The sequence below is a fragment of the Emiliania huxleyi genome (assembly GCF_000372725.1).
Source record: "Emiliania huxleyi CCMP1516 unplaced genomic scaffold EMIHUscaffold_9, whole genome shotgun sequence".
NCBI classification, from domain to species: domain Eukaryota; phylum Haptophyta; order Isochrysidales; family Noelaerhabdaceae; genus Emiliania; species Emiliania huxleyi.
This window is the reverse complement of record NW_005195301.1, coordinates 1262031-1278131: the sequence shown is the minus strand read 5'-3', so window position 1 is coordinate 1278131 and position 16101 is coordinate 1262031. Positions and strand designations below refer to the sequence as shown.

General features: G+C 66.6%; 4 protein-coding genes across 4 annotated transcripts in view; 3 read left to right on the top strand and 1 right to left on the bottom strand.

The window, feature by feature from the left end:
- Positions 1–1506, top strand: part of EMIHUDRAFT_62317 (hypothetical protein) — a gene marked incomplete at both ends in the record, with an annotated part of 6038 nt that extends 4532 nt beyond the window's left edge. Inside the window, 4 exons of the mRNA XM_005757862.1 lie at positions 18–133; positions 754–939; positions 1133–1276; positions 1348–1506. Coding sequence (XP_005757919.1) covers positions 18–133; positions 754–939; positions 1133–1276; positions 1348–1506 — 605 coding nt within the window. The remainder of the gene's footprint in view (positions 1–17; positions 134–753; positions 940–1132; positions 1277–1347) is intronic.
- A 1468-nt stretch (positions 1507–2974) lies between these two features.
- Positions 2975–4383, top strand: EMIHUDRAFT_199278 (hypothetical protein; the record flags this gene model as incomplete). Its single annotated transcript, XM_005757861.1, has 2 exons — positions 2975–4167; positions 4329–4383. The coding sequence occupies 2 exons, from the start codon at positions 2975–2977 to the stop codon at positions 4381–4383; spliced, it is 1248 nt and encodes a 415-aa protein (XP_005757918.1).
- Positions 4384–9896: 5513 nt separating this feature from the next.
- On the bottom strand, positions 9897–12722 carry EMIHUDRAFT_448682 (hypothetical protein; the record flags this gene model as incomplete). The annotated part of the gene is made up of 4 exons (XM_005757860.1): positions 9897–10772; positions 11540–11698; positions 11864–12067; positions 12246–12722. 4 exons carry the CDS (start codon positions 12720–12722, stop codon positions 9897–9899), a joined length of 1716 nt encoding a protein of 571 aa, XP_005757917.1.
- Positions 12723–13640: 918 nt separating this feature from the next.
- EMIHUDRAFT_448681 (hypothetical protein) overlaps positions 13641–16101 on the top strand; it is a gene marked incomplete at both ends in the record, with an annotated part of 4060 nt that continues 1599 nt past the window's right edge. The window contains 7 exons of the mRNA XM_005757859.1: positions 13641–13882; positions 14015–14250; positions 14497–14621; positions 14754–14816; positions 15375–15475; positions 15653–15752; positions 15828–16019. Of these exons, the coding sequence (XP_005757916.1) occupies positions 13641–13882; positions 14015–14250; positions 14497–14621; positions 14754–14816; positions 15375–15475; positions 15653–15752; positions 15828–16019 (1059 nt within the window). The remainder of the gene's footprint in view (positions 13883–14014; positions 14251–14496; positions 14622–14753; positions 14817–15374; positions 15476–15652; positions 15753–15827; positions 16020–16101) is intronic.

Below are 16101 nucleotides of genomic sequence, written 5' to 3'. Positions count from 1 at the left end.
TTGGGCAGGAGATCGAGATCCGGCCAGCTATCTCCCCCCCCCTCTCCCCCACCTCCCCCCCACCTCTCAGGTTGGGCAGGAGATCGAGATCCGGCCAGGCATCATCTCCCGCGCCTCGGGCGGGGTGCGGTGCGTGCCGCTCTTCTCGCGCGTGCTCTCGCTCTTCGCCGAGGGCAGCGACCCCTAGAAGCGGAATATCTCCCCGTATCTCCCCCTGTATCTCCCCATATCTCTCGCTCTTTGCCGAGGGCAGCGACCCCTAGAAGCGGAACATCTCCCCGTATCTCCCCCCGTATCTCCCCATATCTCGTGAGCAGGACCGGGCCCCTAGAAGCGGAACATCTCCCCGTATCTCCCCCCGTATCTCCCCATATCTCGTGAGCAGGACCGGGCCCCTAGAAGCGGAACATCTCCCCGTATCTCCCCCCGTATCTCCCCATCTCTCGTGAGCAGGACCGGGCCCCCAGAAGCGGAAGACGTGCTCCTGTCCCCCAGACTTAGCGCTCGAGAGGGCGCGACTCCCATATCTCCCCCATATCTCCCCCATATCTCCCCCATATCTCCCCCATATCTCCCCCATATCTCCCCCATATCTAGCGCTCGAGAGGACGCGACTCCGCTGTATTCCGCCGCACTCCGCTGTACTCACTGTCCTCCCATTCCTCGCATTCACGCGGTGCTCTCAATACGCTGCACAGTACCGTCTTCACGCCCTCATGTCGGCGTATTCAGCACGTGGGCAACGACCTGCAGTACGCCGTGCCGGCCGCGCGGTATTTCTTTTCCCGCACGCGCTGTCTCTTGCTCCTAGGCAACGACCTGCAGTACGCCGTGCCGGGGGGGCTCATCGGCGTGGGCACGCTGATCGACCCGACGCTGACGCGCGCGGACCGGCTAGTGGGGCAGGTACGCGGCTCGGGCAATCTCGGGCAATCTCGGGTGATCTCGGGTACTCTCGGGTAATCTCGGGCAATCTCGGGTAATCCCGGGTAATCTCGGCGTGCGTGGGTCAGGTGCTGGGCTCGGTCGGCGCGCTGCCCGAGATCTTCACCGAGATCGAGGCGTGTCGCACCACCGGCCCCAAATGTAAGAGAAGAGAGGAGACCCGCCGCACGAGTCCCGCACGCACTAGGTGTCGTACTACCTGCTCCGCCGGCTGCTCGGCGTGAAGACGGCGGATGGGGAGAAGCAGGGCAAGGTGCAGAAGCTGGCCAAGGGCGAGATCCTGATGCTCAACATCGGCTCGACGTCGACCGGCGGGAGAATCCAGGCGGGCGTCGCGCTCGGCCTGCGGGCAAACGCGCTGTGAACGGCGCCTCTTCACGGCGGGGAGGTGTGTGTGGACAGGCGGTCCGCGCCGACCTCGCCAAGATCTTGCTCACGGCGCCCGTCTGCACGTCCGAGAAGGAGAAAATCGCACTCTCGCGGCGCATCGACAAGCACTGGCGGCTGATTGGGTGGGGAGAGATCAACCGCGGCGTCACCCTCGAGCCGACAAAGGCGTGAGGCGCGCCCGCACCCCAACGCCGGCTGGAGGGGCGCGGGCAGGCCGGCGCACGGGCGCGGCTGGGACGCCCCGCAGGCCCCGGCGTGCGGCGCATGAAGTTGTGCGGCCCTTTCGCCCGCGACAAAATCTAAGTAGGCCACTCCCTCGCAGCTCGCTCTCCTATCAAAACGGTCAAAAACAACACTCTCAGTGACACTGCTACAGACTGCACGAGACACGGAGATCCCCCGCCACGCGGGAGATCGAGGGGTCCCGCACGTACCAAAGTACCATACGGAATCGACCCTATCCAGTGCTCAAGTGCTCAAGGGTCCGTAAAGCCGTAGAGCCGTACACGGGGAGCCGCAGGGTGTGGTGTGGTGTGTGGTTGTGCGCCAGGCCCTCCGAAAAAAGGGGCATTTGTGAGCGTGACCACCTTCTCGCCTCCCGCGGTGGTAATTAATCCGGAAGGCGGGAAGCGGGCTGAAGCCGGCATGCGGCAAGCAAGCACGCCTCCCAGGGGCAGGGAAATCATTGTTGATCTCATTATGTAACTCATTCATTGTTCGTTGGATGTTTGCGCCACTATCCACCTGCTACGGTACACCTCTCTAGGACGCGAGCGCGTGACCAGACGAGGCCAGACGCCCCGGCTATACTGGGGAGGCTCCAGGCCGTGGACGGCCTGGAGCACTTACTAGACAGTACCGTGCTCTAAAGTGAGCACTTGGAGTGCGCCGGTTGGCAACTCATAAAGAAAGAAGCGCGAGGCGGAGAATCGCCCACACACGTGGCTGTGACCTGTGTCGCATTTTCGCGGTTGCTGCGTGTCACGGCACCGCATTTGCAGCTGCATCTTGAGGAACAGAGATGGCATCAGCCATCCAAGCACCCTTCGCCGACGATGCTCCGGCTGCTGTGGATCGGGCGAGTCGCAGCGAACAGCACAAGACGCGAGAGGGAGAGTACTGCTCCCCCTGATTTCAGTGGGTGGTCCAGCCTGGCTGTTCTTCACCTCGATACAGCCGGGGTGTTAGGTATGTTCGGGGTATGGTATCTTGTCAGTGTTCATTCATGGAGTGCGCGGCTGGAATTCACAGAGTCAGCGCGTGCTGTGTTTCCAATTAAAATGGAACAAGTTCTGCCAGTGAGGTGCGAACACGTTCGACAGTGGAAGTGTAACAATGTGGGACACATCACCGCCACTCCCCTCGCTCGCTCGCTCTATCGTACCTGTTACCATCCACCCACCGTAGGCCGACGGCGTCGCGGGCGGAGCGTCACAAGGAGGCAGCGGCTCGTCTCAGGTTGAGCTTCCCTCTACTTGCGGTCGCCGCACCATCGCAGCGGCTTGCGCCCTGGACAATCAGCTATGCGCAGATACTCGCCCGCTATGCCAAGCAGGCAAAAAAGCGTGCAGCAACAGGGGAGCTGCTGGCGAATTTCGCGCACTGGAATGCAGATTCGGGACACTTTCATACTTGTCTAATGGGCGCACCACACAGGCACGGGCTGGCTCCACCGGAGACCCTGTTTCTGGATCACTACTCGGCGCAAAAGGTGGCGACGTGGGGCGGCCCTCGTAATCGAAGGTCCTGCAGGGCCGCCGTGTTTGTGCAGCTCCAGCGTGCGCTAATCGCGTGTAACGGCGTGAATAATGTGGAGATTTGCATCGAGCATGGGCTGAACGCAACGAAGGGGGTGCGTCGCCTGACGATATGGGTGATGGACGACATTGAGTACCCGCGGCTTGGAACTGAACGTGCGCGCACGCTCAAGCTGCTCAACAGACCGATAGTGGACCGGCTCCTGGTTACGAACCCGGCAATCGCCCATCCGAAGCTCTCCCCCTATCCGATCGGCATCTACGACTACCGGCTTTGGCCGAAACATCTTGACGGTCGCGAGGCACGCACCAACCAGCGCAGCACGCAGCTCCTGTGCTCCGGGATGAGGAGCCACTATGGGCGCAGTGAGAAGCTCGCGGCGCTGACGCGCAACGGCTTTCAGTGCCAGAACACGTCCAAGGACTCGCCTGACGTGTATATCGAGAAGCTGCTTGGCGCCAGGTTCGTCTTCTCGCCAAAAGGCCACGGCCAGCAAAGCCACCGCGACTGGGAGGTCCTGCTGGCAGGCGCGGTGCCGCTCATCGACGAGCCGCCCGACACGCTCGCAGCTCTGTATGCCGGGCTGCCGGTGGTGGCCGTGCGCGATTGGTCGCTCGTCACACCGCAGTTTCTCGAGGAGCAGTGGGCTGAGATCCGGCGGCGCGCGTCCCAGGGTGCCTTCGACATGCGCAGAGCCTATTTCTTTCCCTACTGGTCGGACGTGTTGCAAGGAACGCAACCTCTGCCAACCAATAAACAGAGGTTGCAGGCCACCGCAACCTTTTCCAAGGGAATAAACAGGACCGCTGCTCGCCGTCGGATCATCCACCACCAACTCAACATCACGATCATGCCAGTAGCACACGCAGCAGCGGCACTCGAGACTGCCAGCTCAGGCCAAGCCTGTGCCAAGCCTCACGACTCTGATCCGTGCAAGGCCAAACTTGGTGACATGAGGGATGTGAACCGGGTGGGGCAGCCGTCGCAGCCGGGATGGCTGGAGCACTTCAGCTTGAAGTATTTCAGCCGACTCATCGCTGGTGTATTTGAGGCAGGCGACGAAAATGGGGAGGAGTGGCGAGAGGGCAGAGGCGTCCAGAGCCCACATAGCCATCATGTTGTCGCGTGAATCGTGCGAACCGTTTTGTTTGTTGCGCACGGCGAAAATTCTTTTTCCCTCTTCTTTTGGCGCTTAGTACCCTGGCGAGTACAGGCCACGCCTCACTTTTTCACAGGGGTACTGTCTGGAAAAAGGAGTCGTACCAGGTTAGGCCAAACTTGCAAGTTTGAGAGCAAAAAATAAATCCACCCCTACTATATCTATTGCTGCTGCGATACACCCCCCGGCACCAAGGACAACTGTATGTCGTGGCAGGGCACATACCCGGCATGGCTCTCAGGGCAGCATCCCACCGTGGAGCAGCTACGACGCCACCGCGATGTCTACATGAGCAAGAAGATCGCGGAGTACTGGGCCTGGGCCTCGCCGGAGCAGCAGCAGCAGCAGCAGGAGCGGCAGCAGCAGGAGCGGCAGCAGCAGCAGGAGCGGCAGCAGCAGCAGCAGCAGCAGCAACGAAGCAACAGCAGCGGCGGCGGCAGCAGCGGCAGCGGCAGCGGCAGCGGCAGCTCGGCGGGAAACGAAACATGGATGTAAAAAATGCGCCAGGAAGTTGAGGCCGTGGTTAAGGAGGCAGCAAAATTGCCTCCCGGGGAGGGAAAGAGTCGGATCAAAGCATTGCGGCTCAAGTGGCACCCGGACAAGCATTCTGATTTAAAATGGATGGCCGGAAGAGGTGACAAAGCTGATCAACGATGCGGTAGATCGCCATTTTGGCAGGAGGGCGTGATTCGCCAGAAGTCCACCGGGTCGCCAGAAGTCGAGTCGGGTCAGCCTGGGTCGGGGCCCCCAAACTTAAGTTATGGGTCGGGTCGGCCTGGGTAGCCCCACCGGCGCAGGTGTTTGTCTGACTCTGCCTCATCACAACCCAACTGAAACCCCAGCCGATCCGGAGAGCACGAGGCGCACGGCGCATGCCACCTCTCCCACCCAGGTGGCTCTGTGCTAAAAGGCGGACCCATATCTTAGATGGGCACTCGACGCGCAGGCGCTCTGCCGGTCAGAGATGAGCGAGCCGCAGAACACGCTTTTGATACACCGCGCCGCGCCGTGTGGCATGCACTCTTTTGCGGAAGAGATGATGCGTGCTGACCCTCCGCTGCTCCAGGTGCACGTGTACGCCACGCCATCCGCGGCGACGACGAGGGTTGAGCCCCGCCGACCAGCGCACCTTCGTCGTGCGGTATGCGGGCGGAGAGCACGGCGGCCCGATGGAGCCGGTGCAGATCCTGCCCAAGGGTATCTCCCTCGCCGAGTACGACATCTCCTTCGCCGCCGGCGCGGCGGCGCTGCGGGTGGAGCACCGCACGGATGGGCCGGTGCGCTGCCGCGCGGAGCCCGCCGCCGGGAGCTTCGTCACGCTTCCCAACGGCGCACTGGGCCGGCTCGGCCAGCTGCACGCGCGCGCCTCCGTGACGCAGCAGAGTATATGAGGCAGCTATACGTGAACGGAGCCACCATCGCCGCCTCCGCGGGGATCTTGCACCCCCCTGCTCGCCTTTGGCGGCCTGTCGCTGGACGACATCCCTCCTGGGGCGGCTGGCGACCAGGTGGCTGGTGGCGCGGCTAGCGCGTCCGCTCTCGACGGCACGGACGACGCGAGAGCATTCTGAATTCACACATGACCACACATGACTTTTTTCCTATCTATAATAAATGAGTCTCATTTCGACTCAGTCAAGCAAACGACAGAAAGCTCGCTGAGCTAAGACGTCTCGAGGCTTCACCCTGGGTATTTCTTGCCGTCGTCCCCTGCTGTGTGCAGGGGCCCGCACCGCACACAGCGGGTCCCCAAGGGTGAATTTTGAGTATGGCATAACTACACGTGTCGGACAAGCCTCTGGCAGATAGGGGCGCTGCGGGGATTTTTTAACCACGAAGCAGTATGGTTCTTGCACAAGTGCAAGATTGTGGAGGTAGCAAGGGAGGTGGTGGAGAGGGTGGCGGAGGAGCAGGTGGTGGTACAAAAGGTGGTGTGCTGGGCGGCGGAGGCGGCGGGGGCGGGGGCGAGAGCGGTGGCAAGGGCGAAGGCGGAGGTGGCGACGTCGGCGGGGGATGGCTTGGAGGAATGGCGGGTGGTGGTGAGGGCGGCGGCGGCAATGGCGGTGGAGGGAAGGGGGGCGGAGGTGGCGAGGTTGGAGGAGGGAACAATGGAGATGGAGAGAGTGGCGGGGGTGGCGGTGCAGCAGGGTCGCCAGCTGGCGCTTGTGGCGGAGGAGGGCTGGGTGGGGGCAGAGCGGCGGGTGGGGAGGGCGGCGGCGGCAGGGGAGGCGGCGGCAGGGGCGGCGGTGACGGTGGGGGGGAAGGGGGCGGGCTGGGTGGGGGTTTGGACGGCGGCGGAAGGCTTGGAGGTGGCGGTGAGGGTGGGGGAGGAGATGGCGGCGGCGGCAATGGCGGCGGCGAGAATGGCGGCGGGGGAGACGGCGGCGGTGGTGAAGGTGGCGGCGGTGAGGGTGGCGGTGGTGAGGGCGGCGGCGGCGAGGGTGGCGGCGTTGCTGGCGGTGGGGGTGCCACCGGAGGAGTGGACGGATCGCCGAGCGGCGCCGCAGGCGGTGGGGACTGGTTTTCCGGGACAGCCCCGCCCTTTCGAGGCGGGAAAGTGACGGCTACCCCGTACGCCCTGTTGCATCATACCCCATCGCCGACCGCCCATCCCCCCTCCTCGTTCCCCCCTCGAATTCTCCGGACCCCGACAAGCCGCCTGACGATGGGCTCCTGCCCGCACGCCCCCGCCCCTTCTGCCCCTCGCTCACACCCCGGCCCGACACGCACATACAAGACAAACCCGGCGTCCTGCTCTCAAAAGAAAAGAAAATATGGGAAGGAGGAGACCAGCGGGGGAGACTCCCCGCCTATGCAACACCCCAGAGAGGGGCTGCCATCGCCGAAGCTGTGCCTAAGCATAACTCCCAAACCCGCAGCGGCCCGGGGGGCCTTGGGGGCAGCCTGCCGGACCGCCGCTGCACGGGGCTAGAGGCACCAGAAGATGAGTGGAATTGATGAATTGGGCCGTTGTCCGTGCCTCCCCTCTATACGTCAGAGTGGGACCTACGCCGCGCCGGGTAAGGGGCGCGCCCGGTCCTCGACGGAGCCGCGCGCCCCAAACGACCCAGGCGGCGAGTAGTTAGTCGTCCTCGAACCTTCGACATGTAGTTGCCCATAGTTAGCGCCCGCCCGCCCCCCCCTCGGTCGCTTCGCAAACGAAAAAACAAAATAAAACCAAGCAAAAGAGAAAGCGAGGCCAAAAAACGATTGCGTAAACGGCGTCACAAAGCCCGCCGGTTTTGATCGACAATCGTGAGATTGACCGCCGTCGACCAGAGAATTGACGGCAGCATGCAGACGATGTGCCAGCTTGCACGGCGCTCGCGCCGCGCCGGCTGGCTCATCGAGCGCGCTCTCTGGCGCCATCCGGGCCACGCGCGGCGCCGCGCGTGCCTCGCGCCACTCGCCGCGGCCGGCACCACAGCGCCAAAGCCGCCTCGCAAACACCGCGCACAGCACCAGCATGCTGCCCACCAGGCAGCAGAGTGCTGCACCAGCGTGCAGCGGACGCTGCGGCGCTGCGGCGCCGCCTCCCCGCCCTGTCCACGGAGCAGGCGAGCGGCGGCACGGCCTTCCACCAGCTGCAGGAGGTGCGCACTTCCCAAAGGAAGCACCAGATGCACCTTCAGCACACGCAGCTTTACGCAGCGCAGCACACGGGCTACGCCACGCAAAGCCGACCCTCAGTCTGCCCAAGAGGCTGTCTGCGGAAGGCCTGGCAGCGCGTACTCGCCTCCTCCGCGGCCATGCCCTCCGCACGGGCGAGCGAGCATCGCGAGAGTGGGGACACAACCATTGCTGGAATTGTGTGTCCCCTTTTTTTTTCGTTCTTGTGCACGGCTGGCCCCGTCGGCCGGACGGCGCCGACGAGCGGCCGGGCGCTTCGGGTTGGGCCCGCCGGCCGGCCGGGCGCCGGCTGGCATGGTCGGCCGGGCCCCCGGGAGGCAGGGGCGGGGGCGGTCGGGAGGGGGCCCAAATCGACCAAATCGAAGTGGGGCGCCGCGATTTTGGGCTGCTACTTTCAATGATAGGGAAGGAAGGCGGATTGCAATACAATGACGCCACCACATTGTGCGCCTTTCGATTTCTTTTTCCGCTGAGGCAGGAGAGCCATCAACACGACACCGACCGCCTACAGCACGCCGGGCGCCCCTCTCCCCCCTGTCGCCGCCCCTCGATGCCTCCGTCCGAGAGCCTCCGCCACCCTCTGGTGCGCGGAGCCGGCACCGAGCCGTGGCTCGGTCGCAACGGCTTCGCGCCTCCCCGCCGCTGCCGCGACACCGGCGCGCTCGTGGCGCTGCTGCTCTGCTTCGTTGCGATGGCGGCCATCGCCGCTGTCGCCCTGCGTGAGGGAGACATCGGCCGGCTCGAGACGGGCATGGATGTGACCAACCAGCTGTGCGGGCTGCGGCGCGAGGGCTACCCGGAGCCGATCGCCGAGCGGCCGTTTGTCTTTTTCGCCTGCCTGCCGTACGGCCGCCGCGAGCCGACGGTGTGCACGGCGGAGTGCCCGAAGGTGTCGGGGCCCGCAGTACGTGCGCTGGTACAACGGCTCGCTCATCTCGTGCGCCCCACCGCCAACGGCCGCTCCATCCCCGCCACCACCTACCCGACCACCCACCTGCAGCGGAACTGCGTGCCGTCCGCCGCGTCGCTGTACGCGCTCGTCGCCACGCAAATCGACGCATCCCCCACCATTCAGTGACGACCTGATCGTACGGCCAGTAGGAAGGTGTCCTTCCAGCGCGTGCACGCTTCTGACGCAATGCGCGTCACAAACTGCCTCGGCGACTGGCTGCTGGCACTCTCGAGGCTATGCCTACACAGCCTCGCGCGCATGGGCAGTCAAGAGGGACCATGCACTTTCTCAGGAGAGCGCCGGTGCCTCTCTCTTGGACTGGCAAACTTGGTGGTCTCGTGTCACCAATGTGGGACCAGTGCGGCATCGCGCCATCGACAGCTCTGAACTGCGCCTCACCACTGACCGGGAAGGCCGCCAAGTGGGCCAGCACAGGTCGCACATTGTGGCAGCAGTCAGCAGTGCATGTCTGATAGCTAGAGCAGCAGCGTCGGGTCGCAGGGTCGGATCGTGTCAAGCCTCTCGCCCCCGGCCGGCCGCGTGCAGACGTCGGCCTGTGTCTGGAGTGATCTGTCGGCGGTCAGTACGACCGATCAGGTCGGAGTTTTCTGATGGTTGGAGGGTCTATCTGTATGTACTCCTCGAGATCTCTCCAAATCTGCCCTCTACTTAACCGTACTTAATCGGGAAGTCGGTACTAGTAGAGACTAGTATCTCTAGGAGAGAGCCGGGGAGCCCCGTTTCCGCACTCGACTGCGGCGCGGCGCACGGACCACGGTGCATCCGAGGGGCCCCGCCTCCCCCCAGAGATGCATATCCGGATATGCAACGGTGGCATAAAGATTAAAGTGAATGATACACCGTCGCAACGTGACATCACCCACACGCCACAAACTAGCGACCGTACTACACACATGGAGAGAGAGAGTAAGCTAAAAGTACGTCACATGGTACGTTGGTACAATTGTGCCACACCAGCGCGCCTCTACTGTACTGCGCACTCGTGCACATCACAGAGCTCTCTCGAAGCTTCTTTAGTTAGGCACAGCTCCGCTCTGCGCTCTACCGGCCAATGCGCGGCGCCGCGTCGGGCCTTCGCGGCCCGCCCCACGGCAGCGGCTTTGCGTCCGGGTCGCGCTGAGGGCCGTCCCAGCGAAAGCCGCCTGGCGGCCCGCCGCCGCCAAAGACGTCGGCGCCGCCTTCGCCGGACTCGCCCGGAGGCGCGGCGTGCCTCTCGAACGCGGTGGCCTCGCCCCCCTCCTCCCCGCCGGAGGAGGCGCGCTCGTTGGCGAGGGCGAGGCGGAGACCCCTGTCGATCAGCTCGAGCGCGCGGTGCGGCTCGATCTGCTCGGCGCTGAAGAGCGCCTCGCCGCGGGTCGAGCCGCCGCGCCGCTTGAGGCCGCGAGGCCAGGCGAGGAAGGCTGGGCCGTGCGGCCGCTCGGGCATGCCATGCTCCTCGCGGCAGAAGGCGCCGTTCGACGGCTCCTCGCAGTCGACGATGCCGAGGCCGACGGGCAGGCCGGCGAGCGAGGCGGAGAGGCGCAGCAGGTTGGTTCGGGCGGTGCGGCACGGCGCGCACGCGAGGCCGTCGGAGAAGAGCACGACCCACGCGCGCCGCGCGTCGTCGAGGACCCGCTCTCCAAAGCCCTCGGCATCGAGGTGAGCGACGTTTGCCGCGGTGGTGAAGAGCGAGCGCCACTCGCGCGCGGTGGCGAGCGCCCATCGCGCGACCTCCTCCGCGGCCTTGCTGTCGGCCGACGGGTAGCGCGCGAGCGTGCCGTGCCTGCGGTTGAGCAGCAGCGACGGGTACGCGTCGACGCTCAGCCAGTCGGAGCAGATCTGCTTGTTGCCCGGCCGCTCGCAGTTGATGGCGCCCACCTCGACGTCGTCCGACTCCTTGAGCCGCTCCGCCGTCGAGTGGAACTGCGGCATGCTCGCCTTGCACGCGGAGGTGCTTGCAGTCGAGGTGGTGCCTCGGAGGTGTCTCGGAGGTGTCTCGGAGGTGTCTCGGAGGTGTCTCGGAGGTGTCTCGGAGGTGTCTCGGAGGTGTCTCGGAAGTGTCTCGGAGGTGTCTCGGAAGTGTCTCGGAGGTGTCTCGGAGGTGTCTCGGAAGTGTCTCGGAGGTGTCTCGGAAGTGGCATGCTCGCCTTGCACGCGGGGCACCACGCCGCGTAGCACTGGACAAGCCACACCGTGTCGCCGCTCAGCCGCCGCTCCCAGATCCGCTCGGTGAGCGTGGTGATGTGGCGCGCGCCTTTGTACATGTCCGAGTCCCACGCAAACTCGCGGTTCTCCCAGCGCGCGTCGAAGTCGGAGCCGCCGCCCGCGCCCGCCGCCTCGTCGAAGGCGGCGCGCTTGTCGGGCGTGCCGAGGATCTCGAAGGCGGCCACCACCTCCTGAAAGGTAAGGTAAGGGAAGGTAAACTTCTCCACACACACGAGGTGGTGGGGCAAGGGGGGGCGACCCTCGCGTCTCCACGTCTAATGGCACGAGCCCCACGGCATTCAAAGTGCAAGGCCCAGTGCTCGTGGGTGAGCGGTGTGTGTGTGTGGGTGTGTGATTGTGCGTGCGTGCGTGCGTGTGTGTGTGTGTGTGCGTGCGTGCGTGCGTGCGTGCGTGCGTGCGTGCGTGCGTGCGTGCGTGCGTGCGTGTGTGTGTGTGTGTGTGTGTGTGTGTGTGTGTGTGTGTGTGTGCGTGTGGTTGACCTGAAAGGCGCGGTGCGCGAGCTCCGCGTGGCCGCCCTCATTCTTGTCGGGGTGGAACCGCAGCGCGAGCCGCTTGTACGCGCGCCGCACCTCGCTCTGCGAGCAGTTTGCGGCGAGCTCGAGCGTCTCATACGGCCGCGACGCGCCGCCCTCCTCCTCCTCGGCGACCAAGACGCGCCGCTCCAACTCGGCAATGTGCGCCGCCGCCGCCGCCTGCGCCGCCGCCTGCGCCGCCGCCGCCTCCTCCGCCGCCGGCGCCGCGCCCTCTGCCTCCTCGCTCCCGCCCGCGGCCTCGTCGCGCGTCCAGTAGCGAAGGCGGCGCACCTCGTCGAGGCTCGCCCTCACCACGCGCTCCCGCGCCCGCGCGCGTGCCTCGTCCAGCGCCGACCGCTCGCCTCGGGCGGCCAACGGATGCCCCGCCGTCGGCGTGGGCGGAGGCGTGGGCGCGCCTGCGGCTGCGGGCGGCGTGCTGCGCGCGTCGGCGGCGCGCTCGCGCACGTTGCGCGCCTGGCGGTCCGCCTCGAGCTCCTGCGCAGTCGGGCAGCGGCCCTTGCCCGGGCGGCCTTCCGCCGGCGTGCCTACGTCACGAGTGGCGGGAGACTGAGGCCACGAATGCAGCGGACTGCGGCTGCGCACGTGTCCTCGAGTGCTGGTCGGAAGAAGGCGCGGCTCTCTGCTCAGCATCTAAAACCGGCGCGCCCCGCACGTGTGAGACGTGGTCGAGGTCGCCTTGGCATATCCACGCCTCGTCCGGCACGCAGCGGCGGGTCTGCAGGCACCACGCGCAGCCTTCGAGGGAGGCGCACTCGCGGCAGCCGCGCAGACTGCGGCACTGCGGCGGCCCGTCGGTGGCGACGGTGGACACGGTGGACAGCGCGCCCGACGCACCCACGGCTGCTTGCACAGTGCTCGTCTGCTGCAGCGTACCGCAAGCCTCGGCGCATGTGAACTGCGCGTGCCCGCAGCCGACCGCGTTTGCCCGCCCTCCCGCGCGGCACTCACAGTAGCCTGAGGCGCCGGCGTCGATGGCCTCATCGCACTTGCGGCGCAGTTCTTCGGGCCCGTCCGGGTCGCACCCCCCCGTCTGCACGAAGGCTTGGCATACGGGCAACGCTCTGCTCAGGCCTTCGACCTCTGCGAGAAGAGCGGCATTCTCGGCCTCGAGGCGGCGCAGGCGAAGCATGAGCGCTTGCGGCGAATACTCTGGTTGCTCGTCGTTGCCCGAGGCAGCGGTGGCGTCGGCGGCATCGGCGGCGGTGGCGTTGGCGGTGGCGACAGCGAGCACCACCGGCAGGAAAATGCACGCGCTACGAGGTAGCATCGTATGTCCTGCGTCCGCCGACGTCTCTGCTGGAGTCTGGCAGCGAAGCGACAATTCACACCTCTCACCGAGGACCGAGCCCTCCCTCGGCCGTACCCGCGCGCCACGCCCACCCACCAGCTGTTGCGCGCGCAATGCACGCCTCCTCGTTTCGGCAAAGCCAGCTGTTTCGGAAATGCACCGGATGTTGCCGGTGCCATGTTGACTTCGAGAACGATTTCCTGGGCCGCAGCGCCCGCATGTGTGCATATCACCCTGCAGCGTGTCACGGCGGCGGCGGGGGACACCGAGTCCGCAGCGGAGCCCGCCACGGCGCCTAACGCCGCGCCCCCGCGGCGCCGGCCCCGGCCGCAGCCGTGCAGGCCGCGGCCCCTCCCGCGGCTGCAGCCGCACCGGCTGCGGCCGCGGGCCCGTCAAATGCGACGACGGCCGCCATTAGCGCCCTCCTCGCCCAGCGCATTGCTTAGTGGTGCGCTCGCCTCCCTCCTGCGCGACGCTCACCGAGCGCGTTGTCTGACTTGGTTGGCGCGCGCGCAGCGCGCGAAGAGGTGTGAAGAGGGGGGTCGTGTCCGGTGTGAAGGGTAACCCACGTGCCACGAGGGTATCAGCCTATCCTCTAGGGGCCCAATGCGGGTCCTCTCAAGAGGGTATCAGCGTATAGCCCTGGGGTATGATCTGGCATACGATGATACTATACCAAGCTGAAGTACCGAATCCTGCGTTACATGGGTTTTCAAAAAAAGAAAAATCCGCAATCGAGAGTCCCTGCCCTCTCCCGCCATGTCCTCCGCTGACCGCGTGCGTGTGGAGATGCTCGAGTCGCGCATGACCTCGTCCAGCACCGGCGGCTTCGCGTCAGTCGAGCTCGGCTTCCGCCGGGAGCCGTCCAACCCGCCCTCCAACAGCGCGCCCTCCAACAGCGCGCCCGACGCACGGCCGTCGACGCCCGCCAGCGCCAGCACAAGCAGCAACCAGCGCAGCGCCTTCGGGCGAGCCGGGGATGCCAAGCGGCCGCGCATCGAGTCGCCACGCGCGGCGCCGCAGGCTCCTGCCGCCGCCACTGCCGCCGCCGCCGCCACCGCCACCGCCGCTCTCGCTGCAACCCCTTCTTCTTCAGGGCCTCCGGGGCCGCCGCCACCGGCGAAAGCGGCGAGTCCGGCAGCAGGCGGAATCAAAAAGTTCTACGCGCCGAAGGAGCGCCCACCGCCCGGCGGGGTATCGCCCGCCACCGCCGCCGGCAAGCCTACCGGCGCGGCGGCAGACGCGGAGAGAGGACGGCTCGAGGCGGAGAACGCGCGGCTGCGCGAGGAGCTGGCAAAGAGCCGCGGCGAGACCGAGGCCGCGAGGGCAGAGGCGGACAGTGCAAAGGCCGAGGCCGAGGCGGCGTCGGGTGCGCCGCTCGTAGACCGCAACTGCCACGGCCCCGCCGCACGCCTCCCGCCCGCTCGTTGCCCTGCCGCCGCCCCGCCGCCCCGCCGAGCCGCCGCCGCCGCAGTCCCTCCCGCCGCAGCGTCCCTGCCGCCGCCGCAGCCCCTGCCGCCGCCGCAGTCCCTGCCGCCGCAGCGTCCCTCCCGCCGCAGAGTGCGGCGGCCGGCTGTGCGCTGGTGGCTCTCCTCACACCGCGCGCCGTGCGCAGGTGCGATGCAGGACCTGCGCGCCGAGGTTGCGGCGGTGCGGGACGAGCACGAGGCGGAGCGGGCGGCGAACCGGGCGGGCGTCGAGGCGCTGCGGGAGGCGCTGAGTCCCCGAGATTACCCGAGAGTCCCCGAGAGGCGCTGCGTGAGGCGCGGACCACTCCAACACTCACACGCCCTTTGGGGCCTGGAGCCCCTCGAGGCTGCGCGTTGCGGTTATCGCCCTGCTCACGCGCGCGCGATGTACACGCATGTACAGGCGCTTCGGCAGGCGGCCTTCAAGGAACGCGGGGAGCAGCGGGAGCGCCTCGCGCGCGAGTCGGTGCGGGACACTTCCGAGACACTTCCGAGACACCTCCGACACACTTCCGAGACACCTCCGACACACTTCCGAGACACCTCCGACACACTTCCGAGACACCTCCGACACACTTCCGAGACACCTCCGACACACTTCCGAGACACCTCCGACACACTTCCGAGACACCTCCGAGACACTTCCGAGACACCTCCGACACACTTCCGAGACACCTCCGACACACTTCCGAGACACCTCCGACACACTTCCGAGACACCTCCGAGACGCTTCCGAGACACCTCCGAGACGCTTCCGAGACACCTCCGAGACGCTTCCGAGACACCTCCGAGACTTGCGGCGCACCGGCACGCAAGCGCCATGATGCCACATCACATCCACACGCCACACGCCGCGCCCGCCACACGCCCGCCACAGTCCGCGCCCGCGACGCGCCCGCCACGCGCCCGCCACAGTCCGCGCGCCCGCGACGCGTCCGAGACACGTCCGCGACACGCCCGCGACACGTCCGCGACACGTCCGCGTCGCGGCCTGCAGGTGCGGCTGGGCACGCTGGCGCACGAGGGGACGGGCACCTTCTCCTCCTCGTTCGTGCTGCGGGACGGGACGGCGATGGTCGAGCTCAAGGCGCGCGAGCGAGCCCTCGACGAGCGGCGGGCCGCGCTGTCGGAGGACGAGAAGGCGCTCAAGAAGCGAAAGGCCAGCGCGAGCAAGGCGAGCGGCGGCGGCGGCGGCGGCGGCGGCGGCGGCGGGGAGGAGGAGGCGCTCGAGCTGCTCGATTTGGAGGAGTTGCTCGAGCTGCGCAGGGTGGCTGCTCACTGCTCCTTAGTATGCTGAGCAAGGAGTGATGGGCTGCAGGAGTCGCTCAAGCTACGCAAGATCCTGCTCGCGCGAGAGAAGGACGAGAGAGAGAGGGAGCGAAAGGCGCGCGAGCGGTGCGGCGTGCAGACCCACCCCTCCCCACACCTCCCCACACCTCCCCGTCTCTCCCCATAGGCGCTCGAGCGCTGCGTGCAGACCCACGTGGCGGAGCTGCGTCTAGCCCAGGAGTCGGACAGCCTGCCCGCCGAAATGCGCGAGTGCCCCTCCTTCCCGCGGGACGGGAGGCAGGTCCACGAGCCGGGCGAGAAGGGCACTGCCAGCCGCAGCGGCTCCTCCGACGGCCGCTTCGTCATCCTCGAGCTGATCGCGACGGGCGGCTTCGCCGCCGTCTACAAGGCGGACTCCCGCGGCCAGCGTCGGCCAACGACACTCGGCCAACGACACTCGCCAACCTCGGCCAATCTCGGCC